Source organism: Rhinoraja longicauda, chromosome 21 (assembly GCF_053455715.1).
Source record: "Rhinoraja longicauda isolate Sanriku21f chromosome 21, sRhiLon1.1, whole genome shotgun sequence".
In the NCBI taxonomy this organism is placed as follows: domain Eukaryota; kingdom Metazoa; phylum Chordata; class Chondrichthyes; order Rajiformes; family Arhynchobatidae; genus Rhinoraja; species Rhinoraja longicauda.
Window position 1 is genome coordinate 30280641 of NC_135973.1, and position 14458 is coordinate 30295098.

Below are 14458 nucleotides of genomic sequence, written 5' to 3' on the forward strand. Positions count from 1 at the left end.
CAGCTATTTTTATTTCAATTTTATCATTTCAGATAACAGTGATCTAATTGCTTGCACGGTTGTTATGAAAGACATCGGTCAAGTACATCGGTTCTTGGCTGTAGATGTTTATCAAATGAGCCTGGTGGAGCCTGAAAGCAAGCGGCTTGGATGGGGAGTGGTAAAATTTGCAGGTTTGCTTCAGGTAAAGGAGAAAAATGAGGAAGAATGATTGACCAATTCATTGCATATTTTCTCAAGCCAATCTAACCTCTGCTGCTATTATTTTGGCAAATCAAGCATCAATTATTAGCTCATTGGATCTCAACACACCATGAACTTCTGCTCATATGTTTGTAAGCCACAGGGCATGTCCTGGGCCCAGCACGTTGTTGGAATTGCAAGGAAAGGTTTGCAAATTTGAAAGGCGCAGAATGAAAGAGGCTGCAGAAAATGGTGTGCAATACTCCAGCCCAACACAGGTACTGACCTCCCCACGATCAAAGGGATCTACAGGAGACAATGCCTCAAAAAAGCAACTAATACCATCAAAGTCACACACACACACTGGTCAGCCTCTCTTATCACTGCCACCATGGGGAAGAAGATACAGGAGTCTGAGAACTGTTACTTCCAGGTTCAAAAAAAGTTTCTTCCAATCAACCATCAGGTTTTAGAACTTTGTTTTTGCACTATCATGGTCTTGTTTGCTTAGAATGACTTCATTGACTTTATAGTTGTTGCATCTAATGTTGCAGCAAGTTAGAATTTCACTGTTCCAGTTAACGTCCAATGTATATGACAAATAAATGATCTTAATGCTTGAGAACCAAATTCGGTTTGGTAGGTCCGTTTTGAATTTGCTTCAAACTTTGAGAGAACCGTTGAGAAAAATGTCAGACATAAAGAAACAGTAGCACCCATTTCCGTGGCCACATTATGCTGAAAAAGAAAACTTGTGTTACAGTTGAATTATAATATTAAACTCATTTTTAACTCCTGTTTTTCTTTTGTAGGATATGCAGGTGATGGGAGTTGAAGATGACAGCAGGGCTTTAAACATAATCATCCATAAGCCTGCATCCAACCCTCATGCAAGACCCTTCCCAATTCTCCAGGCAATGTTCATCTTTGCTGATCATATCCGCTGTATCATCGCAAAGCAGCGATTAGCAAAGGGTCGCATTCAAGCGCGACGTATGAAGATGCAACGAATAGCAGGTTAGGATCTTTTTCTAAGCATGCTTGGGCAATCGAATGCATGGCTAGTTACCAGGGAAAGTTCAACAAGTTTAAAATTTATTGTTTTGACACCTCCATTTTGCTTGATACATCTCACCTTCAGTTTGTTTATTGAGTTTGCCAGTTAACTTGTTCTTTTCAATGCTAAACTTGGTGTCCTTTTGTTGCAGTGATTTTTTACACTACGCTATTGTTATCGTGTTTAATGTTACCATAAAATGTCACCGTCTCTATGCAACGCAAGTAAAAGGAAAGATATGCATTTATTATTAAATGTCATTCACAGCCCTGGAGCATCCCAAAGTTTATTTTTAAGTCATTTACTTGACATTCATTGGGAACTATGCAGCAAGACTTTGATAGTTTCTCCTTTGGGCTGAAGAAAGTGAGAATTGTTGCACTGTAACACAATGCAATTAAATCTGGAGAGAACGAATGACTGAGTACAATGAGTAATAAAAGCTGACAATAGAGCTGCAATGTTTCTTGTTGGTTATTATCAATGCAGTGGACCTAAAACTTGCTACATTCTGCAGAAAATAGTTGTTTGACTAATTCTGGTTGTTCTTATGACAAAATAAACATTAATCAGGGGAATATGTGGAGTTCGAACCTGTCATTGAAATGGTTTATCATTTTATAATCCATCATAAAGGATAATTTGGCATACAACACAAACATTAAAAAAATGGCACCACATCAGATTGAATACAATTTTACAATTCACGTTGCTGTAAACCAAAAAATGGCAAGTCAATTGCAGATGGATTTATTGCAGCTGTTGATTCCTTCATTAAAAAATGACAACTTAGACCACAAAGTTCTATTTAAGCATTAAAATTATTTGATGTAGTGTTTTCTAACTATTCAATACATTTATTATATTCTAGTACTATTGGATCTTCCTGTGCAAACATCCTCAGACGTTATGGGTTTTGGACATGGGTCACCTTCAGCCCATCATCTTCCTTTTAGGTTCTATGGCCAGTCTCGCCGAGGTGTCAGTGATCCAACAGTCCAACGCTCAGTTTTTGCATCGGTTGATAAGGTTCCAGGTAATGATGAATAAGTTTCTCCGAGACTAAACAAATCTTGTGCAAAATTATCATGGATTGTGTAACTCACAGGTTTGCAGTCCTTGAATTTATTCTTAGAATATATAAACAAGAAGTACTATGTGAGACTACTATTTTGTTTTTTTAAATAAATATCTGCTTGAGTAATATGGAATATTGTATCTTCAATGTCCAAGGGCACATGTCTATATCAGTGAACAAATACAATTTAAAATAAAGAAAAGTATAAAATTCCCATCCATGACAACATCAAACTAGAAATAATTTGTTTTGATGACATCAGTCTATTATATGTAAACTTCTAATTAATTCTCCAGCCCATGTTAGAGTTACACAGTGCTTTTATGTTTGTGATAATCTGAGCATCTTGAGGGTAAACATAAAAGTTAATTTCGTTATTGGCCAACTTTGAATATTTGATTTAGATGTTTAGTTCACTTTAAATCTTGACACCAGCAGTACATTGATTATTTAACATTCAAAGGTTCCAGGGACTTGTCAAGTACAAATTTCCTTTTAATGATGTTGCCTTGCTATATTCTTGTTATTACTTTGGGGATAACATTACCAAACCACATTAATATAATTTCTCTCAAATATAGGTCTGTACACCTGCAATTCATATTGCTGTGGGGTGTTTCCAGTAGTTAGTGTAACATGCTTTAATCTCCCCCGACCCACCCAAATTAAATTGTTCTCGCATCCAGTTCCTCCTCCAACTGCCCTTGATCCTTGCGAGCTGTGGCCCTTATATCTGAAGGAATAACTCAACCAATGTATCGTGTATAAAATTGGGTGACTTCAACATGGCTTTTGAGGCTCATTGTAGATCCCTGCCCTGTGTACATTTCTCTTTTTATTTCTACTGATGTGACAGATCTTAACAATGAAGACTTTACGTTCTAATCGGTAGTGCAAGTAATATTATTGATATCGTTAGAAGCAATTTCAATTCTCGACTAAGCACTTTTGTTGATTGAGTGTAATATTTACATTTCACAAACTTAACGTTAATTGAAAATTGAACCCATTGATCAAGATTACTCTCACAGCTTCATGGTCCTTCAAAAGTTCAATACAAAATAGTTGCAATGTTTCAAGCAGAGTGTTTAATGTCTTAATGGACTTTATTGTTGGCTTCCATTGTTCCATGCTCTGAAACATTATTGTAACTCATGCCATAATGTGCACAGTTCCATTCTCCCATCTCCTCTTTGCTGGATTGTAGCCATTCTTACTTTCAGGAACATGTGAATTTTAAAATGTTTATCCTTGCGTTTAATCTCTCCATGGCAATGCCTGACCAATCGCCCTCCAGGTTTCTCTAAAAAATGTCAGTGCTCCTCCTATTCTGCCCTCCAGGTAATATCCAATTTAAGTGCAGTACAATGACTCGGGGTGCCTTTCTGCAAGTTTTGGGTTTAGCTGTTTGGTTGAGCTGTTCCCAGATTCTTGTACTATTCCAAGGTCCAGTAAGGAGGTAAATCCTGTTTCCACGATCCATCCTCCACGATCCTTCGTTAGTCCATCCCCAATGCGACTGCTCTACATTGTCAATCTAGTCCAGATCTAAACTATTTCTGACATTTATGTACTATCGCAGCTGGACTATTGATTGCCATGGCATAGCCTTCCATTAACAATGTATGGCATTTTGGTTATGAATACTGATCCTATCCAATATAGACGATAGACACAAAAAGCTGGAGTAACGGTGGGACAGGCAGCATCTGGTGAGAATGAATAGGTGACATTTCGGTTCGAGACCCTTCTTCAGACCAATGTAGAGGAGTGTTGGATTGATTATTACAGATGGTTCATACAAGCACTCCATTTTCCCCGAGGGTCTTATGATCTCATGACCAGGCATCATCAATTTTTTTTAATTCTGACTTGGGCCAGGCCTTTGATTTTCTCCATTACAATGGGAACTGCCCATAGAGCTATTGAGGCCTTGCTTTGTACTAGGGATATCTTCAGAGTAAATATATTATTATTCATAAACCTTGTTATAGTTTGTATGGACTGGCACCAGATATTCAGCCCTGATTGCCACAAGTGACCATTTAAAGCAGTTCCTAATTCGTAGTCCTGTTATCAATCAGAATCAAACAACTCTGCCCTTTCTCTTTTGAGTTTGTTATCAGTCTTCTGACGTGATCCTTTCAATTCTCAGAAATATTCAGACTATTATCCACCTCTATATGTGGCTATCTCCAGATGTCAGTTGAGATAAACACACACTACATTATTCTATTCCTTGACAGTCTTTTTAACCCTTTGACTGCCACACACTCAGAAGCTATTGCCTACTGTATCGCTCCTCAACTTCTTATGCACACTTCCTTTGACCTCTTTCATGAGTAATCCTCCCTGTCTCTGAAGCCTTTCACTTAGAATTTCCATCTTCCTCCACCCTCCAGTTCTTTGACCTTCTGTTCCACCACACAACTATCATTTACACCCCTCTGCCTTTGGGCAAATGTGCACACACTCAGCTGTGCTTTGGCCTCCGCACCTGATCCCAGCCACACTTCAACCTCCCAGACCGAACCGGTTCCCATTTCTGACCGTGCTCTGGCAGCATTCTAGAGCCGTTCCCCAACATACTTAAGTCGTGCATCTGGCACCATTCCTCACAACATGCTCTTTAAATATCTGATGACGTTCCTGACCACGCTGAACGCTACACACCAGACAAAACACTGCAACAATTTCTCAACCAATTCTGCGAAGTAATCTTCCTGAGTTTCCAAGACCTTCCCAATCTTACAGCACCACCAATTCACTCCTCTGTAACCCCCATCAAACTCTATGTTCACCTTACACAAGAACCACATGGCAGCACCTGTTGCACACTTAGATCTCTTCTAGAAGGAAATTAAGCATCCCATCTTCCTGCGCAACCTCAGTCTTTGGATGTTGAATAGTAAGAAAATTAGTATATGGAATAGCCACAGAGATACATTGTTAATTCATAAATGAGAGGGGAGGCGGGAAGAAAATTTAAGTGCATAACAGAAAAAATGAAGATGTAACTTAAAGATAAATAAAGCAATGACTACACGAGATACAACAAAGGCAATCTTTTTTAAAAAGGAATCAAAGAAAAATCAAGAGTTGATGTCAAAAGAGAACATTTTGTTGATGAGTATGAACAGGAAATCATTTGCATCCATTGTGAGGTATAATTTTCTACTATTATACAAAACAAATTCTCTGAATCAGTTCTAAGAAAGATCTGCGCATTTGATTATTGAAAAGAAATTGTGTGCAGTGCTACAGCTCATTCATGGGGCGTTGTTTGGTTCTCGTGTCACCAGAGTGACTCATAGATGATAACGTACACTCAGTTTACATTATGCAGTTTACATTATGTAAATATATGCAGATGTACAATGCACATTACTCTGCCTTAAACCCATACATTTTGGTTATGTTTGTATCTTGAAGAGAGCATCCCAATCTTGCTCCAGGATATGTACACAACACAACAAAAGCAATTATGAAGAGACCTTCCCCGAGCTAAGAATGATCATTCTACATTTTCCTTGTTCTCCATCTCTATTGATCTCTTACATTTCCTTATCTCTGTAACACCCTCTTCCCCGACACTCAGTCTGAAGAAGGGTCTCGACCCGAAACGTCACGAATTCCTTCCATCCAGAGATGCTGCCTGTCTTGCTGAGTTAGGGTGGTTATCTCCGGTTTGCTTCCATTTCCTCGTGCTGGTGAGGGCAGGAACAGGGAGATAAGGGACCTGAATGTGTGGCTGACGAGCTGGGGCAGGGATTTAGATTCGTAGACCACTGGGATCTGTTTTGGGGTATGGGTGGATTGTATAAAAGGGACGGGTTGCACCTCAACAGGCGGGGGACCAGCATTGGAAAGGAGGGAGAGAGAAAACAAGGAATTATAGACCAGTTAGCCTGACATTGGTGGTGGGGAGGATGCGGGAGTCAATTATTAAAGAGGTAATAACGACGCATTTGGAGAGCGGTAAAAGGATTGGTCCAAGTCAGCATGGATTTATGAAGGGGAAATCCTGCTTGACTAATCTTCTGGAATTTTTTGAGAATGTGACAAGTAAAATGGATGAAGGAGAGCCAGTGAATGTAGTGAATCTAGACTTTCAGAAAGCCTTTGATAAGGTACCACACGGGAGGTTGGTGAGCAAAATTAGAGCACATGGTATTGGGGGTAGGGTATTGACATGGATAGAAAATTGGTTGGCAGACAGGAAGCAAAGAGTAGGAATAAACGGGTCCTTTTCAGAATGGCAGACAGTGGAGAGTGGAGTGCCGCAAGGCTCGGTGCTGGTGCCGCAACTTTTTACAATATATATTAATGATTTGAATGATGGAATTAGAAGTAGCACTAGCAAATTTGCGAATGACACAAAGCTGGGTGGCAGTGTGAACTGCGAAGAGGATGTTGGGAGGTTGCAGTGTGACTTGGACAGGTTGAGTGGTTGGGCAGATGCATGGCAGATACTGTATAATAATGTGATTAAATGTGAGGTTATCCACTTTGGCGGCAAAAATGAGGCAGATTATTATCTCAATGGTGTCGGATTAGGTAAAGGGGAAGTGCAACGAGACCTTGGTGTCCTTGAAAGTAAGCGTGCAGGTACAGCAGGCAGTGAAAAGCGCTAATGGCATGTTGGCCTTCATAACGAGAGGATTTGAGTACAGGAGCAAAGAAGTCCTTCTGCAGTTGTATCGGGCCCTGGTGAGACCACATCTGGAGTATTGTGTGCAGTTTTGGTCTCCTAATTTGAGGAAGGACGTCCTTGCTATTGAGGCAGTGCAACGTAGGTTGACGAGGTTAATCCCTGGGATGGAAGGATTATCATATGAGGAAGGATTGGAAAGACTAGGCTTGTATTCATTGGAGTTTAGAAGGATGAGAGGGGATCTTATAGAGGCGTATGAAATCATAAAAGGACTAGACAAGCTAGATGCAGGAAAAATGTTCCGAAGGTTGGGGGAGTCCAGTACCAGGGGAAACAGTCTAAGAATAAAGGGGAGGCCATTTAAAACTGAGGTGTGAAGAAACTTTTTCACCCAGAGAGTTGTGAATTTGTGGAATTCTCTGCCACAGAAGGCAGTGGAGACAAATTCACTGGATGGGTTTAAAAGAGAGTTAGATAGAGCTCTAGGGGCTAGTGGAATCAAGGGATATGGGAAGAAGGCAGGCACAGGTTACTGATTGTAGATGATCAGCCATGATCACAATGAATGGCGGTGCTGGCTCGAAGACCCAAATGGCCTCCTCCTGCACCTATTTCCTATCTTACTCCAGAAAAGTACAGTACAGGATCAGGCCCTTCAGCTTAATTTGTGCCAAACATGATACCATCTTAATCTTCTCTGCTTGCACCTGATCCAAATCCCTCTATTCCTTGCATATCAATGTGTCTAGCAAAAACTGCTTAAACACCACTGTTGAATTTGCTTTCACCACCATGCATTCCAAGCATCCACTGCTCAATGTTATATAAAAGAAGAAATTGCCTTACACATCTTTAAGCTTTGCCCGTGTGACCTTAAAGATATTCCGTCCCGCACCTGACATTTCTACCCTGGGCTAAAAGATTCTGACTGTCTACCCTATCTATGCCTCTCATAACTTCAATCATGTCTCTCCTCAAACTCCAAACACCAAAGAGAAATTAATCCAACTTTATTCAAACTTTCCTGATAGCTAAAACCCTTTAAACCAGGCAGCATTCTGCTAAACTTCCTCTGCAAACTAAATTCCCATATAGAGGGACATTTCCAATACTTAATAAACATATTATCTACGTCTGTTGTTAGCCACCTGCATCATGAAGATGGATGTCATGAATTTGGACCTGCCATCATATCACCTTCCATTAACATTGATAATGTGTAATTCATTGATCGCTTCACACATTTTGGATCCACAATTATGTTCCTCAGTTAACATATGCAGCTCCTGTGATACGATATGAATTTCAGGGCACCCTGATGGAGGACACCAAACTACCAGTCTCTTATGAATGTATTCTAAGTAGACTCTTCTTTGTAAAATAGCTAAGATGTACAAAAATGCTTAAGTTTCCAACTTTGCTAATTCTAATGTATCTCAGGAATCTCCTGCAAATACAATGTCAGTAAATTAGAGTTTAAGGCCATACAGTATAGATTCACAATTAAACCAACATTCGCAGTGGAATCAGCCATGTTCATGGAATGCATTGAATTGGCCATTGGATATGACTTCCAGGATACCAATGCTTCTACAACTGGAAAAAAAAGTGATGGGCATCAACTCTGGACAGTAGAGAAATAGTTGCTGATGATCAGGATTTCTTGGGCCTAGCTCTTCATGAGAGCATTGGAAACGACGAAGAGAAACAGAAAGCTCAGATAATGGAAAACATGATCCATAGAAAAGGGGCCAGCAAATTTTGCACCATTCGACACAATATTCGACAGACAATATTCAACATGGGTTTGATTATCAAGATACAAAGCATTGTCGAACACAAGCATTGTCGAACACAACTGATTATCACCATACAAAGCATTGTCGAACAATGCTTTGTATCTTGATAATTTTACTGCATTAAAGTTGGTTGTCTGTTTTTTGATGCATAAAGGAGTGTGGAAAATCATGTTTGTTTAGTAGACAGTGAGGCCTTGTTCTGTCAACACTCTTCCTTGTGGCGAATTTTAACATTGCTTGATACCCTGGGAGTGGTTTCTGAGATATGCTGACGTGGATCTCAATTATTCATTGGGGATTATAATGTAGTGTCTACAGGTTATCAACACTTGTCTTCTGCGTGTCCGGTGTAATGTCTATTTCTATACTTTTTCAATATGGGGCTCAACAGAATTTGGAATTCAGCATGAATATGCATAAGCAAGTGCTCTCTGCATGCTGAAACTTAGTGACTTTGGTTGGTATGTGTTTTGGTTCTAGAATTGAAATAATGATGAAGTTTAAGTTTTGATGTTGAGGGCAAGATTGAACCGGGGTTACTGGAGGTGTGCATGGAGGTCTCATGTAATGAACAAATTTGAATTTAATTGCGAGAGCATTGATTAGTTTGTTCATATTAAACAAATGTATCCTGGTCTTCAGAGTTAATTGTTTAAAAAAAACCTGAAGCTTTTGTAAATCAATACACCATTCCTTGCTGAAGAGGGGAGGAAGCATTCGAGCGAATGCAATTAATTTGCAGATTAAATAAACATAGCACAAAAAGTAAGGAAATTTGTGTTTGGTAGATTATTTCTTTGTTGTAACAATGCTTCTTGGCAATAAATCTTATACCGTTGGAAAGCCTGTTTATTTCCCTTTTAAATGGTGCCACATTTGTAAGGAACATGCATTTGTGGGATGAGCAGCAGAGCTGAGTATATGGGGTGCGCTCATGAAAAATTTGCCAAATCTTCTCTGCCAATGCCAAACAGCTTATTCTGCTGTTGCTATTGACTCTTGTTTTGAGCTTCTGGTACCCCCAGGTGCTGACAATCAGGTGCCTGATTGGCACCTGATTGGCAGCATCTGTGAGCATGGGCCCTGCTACAGTGGTCAGTAGGTGTCTGCTCCAAGAATCGGCATGCCACGTTTGACTGATCTGGATAGGGCCCGTGCGATAGGGCAACTTCAAGCTGGTGTTCCGCAAAACCAAGTTGCGGCATTATTTGGAGTGAGCCCTAGTACCATCTCCAAAGTGAAGGCCAAGTTCCATATAACGGGGGATGTCAGAGACAGGCCGCGAAGTGGGCGTCCCAAGAAGACGACACCCGAAGAAGACCGTTTCCTCATCCTGTCAGCACTTGGGAACCGTAGGCTGTCTTCTACAGATTTGCAGTCAAGGTTTGCAGGACGATATGGCCGACGGCTCTCTGCCCAGACAATTCGGAACAGACTGCACGCAGCCGATCTCATAAGGCTGCCAGGAGGCCTGCCATGACTGCCCTTCACCGTCAGGCCCGTTTGCGCTGGTGTCGGCAACACGTGCACTGGAACCTGAACATGTGGAGGAACGTTATGTTCAGCGATGAGTCAAAGTGTGGAGAAGACGCGGAGAACACTATGCTGATTGCTGCACCGATAGAGTAACATCTTTTGGTGGAGGCAGTGTGATGGTGTGGGGCGGCATCTCCCTCACTGGAAAAACGAGGCTTGTCATCGTTGGAGGCAATCTCAATGCAGAGAGATATCGAGATGAGATTCTGCAACCAGTGGCAATCCCATATCTCCACAGTCTGGGACCGAACTCTATCCTCCAAGATGACAATGCTCGCCCCCACAGAGCAGGGTTTCTCAGAGACTACCTCCATAATTTGGGAGTGGAGAGGATGGAATGGCCTGCCAGCAGTCCTGACCTCAACCCCATTGAACACTTGTGGGATCAGCTTGGGCGTGCTGTTCGTGCCAGAGTGACCAACACAACCACGTTGGCTGACTTGCGACAAATACTGGTTGAAGAATGGGATGCCATCCCACAACAGTGTGTGACCAGGCTGGTGACCAGCATGAGGAGGAGGTGCCAGGCTGTTGTGGCTGTGTATGGTTCTTCCACACGCTACTGAGGCTCCTGTTTATTAAATGAATAAATTGTTAAATTGCCAATATGTCTTGTTTCTTCAGACTTCAATCATCCAATCCACTAAACAACACCGAACAAGAGTCAATGGCAGAATAAGCTGTTTGGCATTGGCAGAGAAGATTTGGCAGATTTTTCATGGGCGCAACCCACATACTCAGCTCTGCTGCTCATCCCACAAATGCATGTTCCTTACAAATGTGGCACCATTTAAAAGGGAAATAAACAGGCTTTCCAACGGAATAAGATTTATTGCCAAGAAGCATTGTTACAACAAAGAAATAATCTACCAAACACAAATTTCCTTACTTTTTGTGCTATGTGGTATGTAGGTTAATTGGCTGGGTAAATGTTAAAAAAAAAAAAATTGTCCCTAGTGGGTGTAGGATAATGTTAATGTGCGGGGATCACTGGGCGGCACGGACTTGGAGGGCCGAAAAGGCCTGTTTCCGGCTGTATATATATATGATATATGATATGAGGAGTGACACACACCACAATTGAAGTAGCCCGGCATATAGTGTGTTTTAATAGGAAGTGGATAATGATTTAATTATTGAAATTAGATGTGGAAAGATGCTCAGAGACCTGATGGCATGAGAAATGGAAATTACTAAATTTTCATGAAACTTGTCAGTGTTCATGTGACAATGGTCTGGGTTTAGAACAGCTTGTCAAAAAGATTGGTTAAAAAATACAAATTTTTATCGTAAAGTTTTGTATGCTGTGGCTAAAAAAAACAAACCAAGAAACTAATCTTGATGGCAAAAAAATGATGTATAACTAATTTGCAGATATCATGCAAAATGTATAGAAATGTGGTTAGTGATAGCAACTTAAACATTTATGCAACAGGTTTATTTTCAGGAAATGCAGGAGCTTCACAAATAAATGATGCATTGTTTGCCGGGACTTGATATTTTTTATCAGATTTCATGTGGCAACAACAAAGAAGCTGCTCTCAGCCAGAACACTGGCTTTTTAAAGATAGTATAGAATACCACTCAATCAATGCAGAAAAGGCATACAAGCACAGAACCAATCACAAGAATTTACTGTTGTCTGGAGCTTCCTATTTTATTCAGGCCTGCAGCATTTAGTGATACTGCCTTATTGAAAGATCAGGATGATGTACCTTGTGGGAACAAGTCGATAGAGTGTAATTTAGCAGAAAACTTTATGAACTGAGTTGTTTGTTTATAATGGTCAGCATTTCTTATAAAGTTTCCAGAATTTTTGGGACACAAGTAGAAATGTACATTTTCAGATAACATGATGGAATCTTCTGGGCCCATTTGAACAGTCGGGAAGGGCTCTCCACACATGAAACATGGCATGTCCAATAATGTACCATTCCCCTAGCATTGAAAGATTGGGCAAGGTAGTGTTCAAATGCTGAACAAGGCTTGTATCCATAATTTTATGGTTCAATTCCAGAGCGGCTATTGTCACTGAGTTGATCTTTCTGAGTGTTCTCACCATGAGCTGCTACCTCACAAAGTCTTGACATTCAAAGTTATACAATATCTTGAACTCTAAATGGCCATAGTATGAAAGTAAGGACATTACCTTATTAGACGGCCTCTGTATGTAGTCCTCCAGGTATCCATTTTTGGAGGGTAAGTGGCAGAATGGAAAAGTTAAAAATAAATTATCAAAAGCTCGGTAACAATTTTATATATCTTCTGGCCACTAAACTCCATTCAAATTGCTACTGGTCATCTCCAATCCTCACTAAATCCCACTCGCCCATCATCTCTGTCCTAACAAACATATCTACTGCTTAATAGCCTCCCTTGCTTTGTTTCTAAATGTTTTCCCTATTCCAAAATTACTGCTGAAGCATTGCTTAGTATTGCTATTCCCAAAATATACATTGGCCTCATTCTGCTTATGTTTTCAGATGATCCTCGGCTGTTAATTTGAACTGAAAAAATGAGGAGACTGTAAAGTTCTGAGACAATATTTTTGAGCTCTGAGTACAATAACAGTGTGCATATATTCTGCTTTCATGATTCCTCATTTCTTAATATAAGGGATTGTATATGTGCAATCTTCAAATTTCTAGGAATCATTACAGAATCGGTAGAATTTTGTCAAATAACCAGAGTATCCACTATCTTCATAGCTTCCACTTTCCAGTAATTTATTTGTCAGTACCATTAACTTCTCTGTTAGTGTTTCTTTTGCTCACATTTATTTCCTTTACTTATTTTAGTTTAGTTTAGAGGTACAGCACAGAAACAGGCCCTTTCGGCCCACCGGGTCTGCGCCAACCAGCGATCCCCACACATTAACCCTATCCTATACCCACGAGGGACAATTTTTACATTTACCAAGCCAATTAACCTACATACCTGTACGTCATTGGAGGGTGGGAGAAAACCCACGCAGGTCACGGGGAGAACGTACAAACTCCGTACAGTCAGCACCCGTAGTCGTGATCGAACCCGGGTCTCTGGCACTGCATTCGCTGCAAGGCAGCAACTCTACCACTGCGCCACCGTGCCGTCCTTTTGACCCAAGTCTGATGGACTAGTATTTCTTATAGCTTTATTTGTTGCATCTTCTCTAATGGTAGATGCAATGAACTTGTATAATTCCTCTAATTTCTTTATTCTCCATTGTAAATTCTTCTATCTCTGCCTGTAAGGTATTCACTTTCTTATTCCTTTCCCTTTCCCACCCAAAGAAGCTGTTACAGACTTTGTCTTTAGGCTTGCAGTTGGTTCTGGCAACTTTAAGGTTCTTTTTTAAGATTGAACATGCTAAATCCTCGTTATCTGCTGTTTTGATGAGCACACTCACGAGGTCAACTCAGACCCTATCTGGATTTTTTTCTGCAAATATTTCATGGTGTAGGTATACATTGAGGAACCAATAACTATGGTGTAACTATGGTGATCAGTTTCCAGAACACTTGCAACAAGAGGCATCTTCTTTACATAAGCTGCACCTTGTGATAGTTAATGCCATTTCCTTTAAATTTTCAATATTTTCTGTTTATTAATACTTTCAGAAACATCGTTGCACAAATTTGTAGGATTTCGGGGAGTGAGTGTATTGATGGAAAGGAGAGGGCCTTACTGGCAGCTGCATCTTTTGTTATCTGCTTATCTGCAGGAAGTTTATGCTCCTATCCCTCGTGGATTATGAGCACTTAGTGTAACTTTTCCGTAATCCAAGGGTGGACCACCTTTCCTGTTGTACCATAAAAGAAAGTATATTTTGTTGCACGTCATGAAATTATTTTAAAATACCAGCCATTATCTGTCCATTGCCATAATTGTTTAATGTTGTATCTCAATCTGTCAATGCCTAGATGCTCCTTGTATCTTCACCATCTCCTTTACTGAGATTGAAAACCCTCGTTTCAGAATGAACCTAATGAGCTTATGAGCCTAATGTAAAAATCTCTCACTTTATGGTCACTCTTTCCTACACTACATTAACGTTCTTATGTAATCTTTTCTTGTTGCACAATGCTGGATCTAAAATAGCATAGTCCCATGTTTGTTGAACATATTGATTGAAAATCCAGTTCATGCCAGTTTCAGGAATTAATCTCCTA

General features: G+C 40.3%; 1 protein-coding gene across 6 annotated transcripts in view; it reads left to right on the top strand.

The window, feature by feature from the left end:
• The window catches only part of clec16a (C-type lectin domain containing 16A), a 172602-nt gene that overhangs the window by 133003 nt on the left and 25141 nt on the right, over positions 1-14458 (top strand). For all 6 annotated transcript variants that reach the window (XM_078418213.1, XM_078418218.1, XM_078418216.1 and 3 more), the window contains 3 exons: positions 33-184; positions 996-1200; positions 2112-2276. In XM_078418213.1, coding sequence (XP_078274339.1) covers positions 33-184; positions 996-1200; positions 2112-2276 — 522 coding nt within the window. The remainder of the gene's footprint in view (positions 1-32; positions 185-995; positions 1201-2111; positions 2277-14458) is intronic.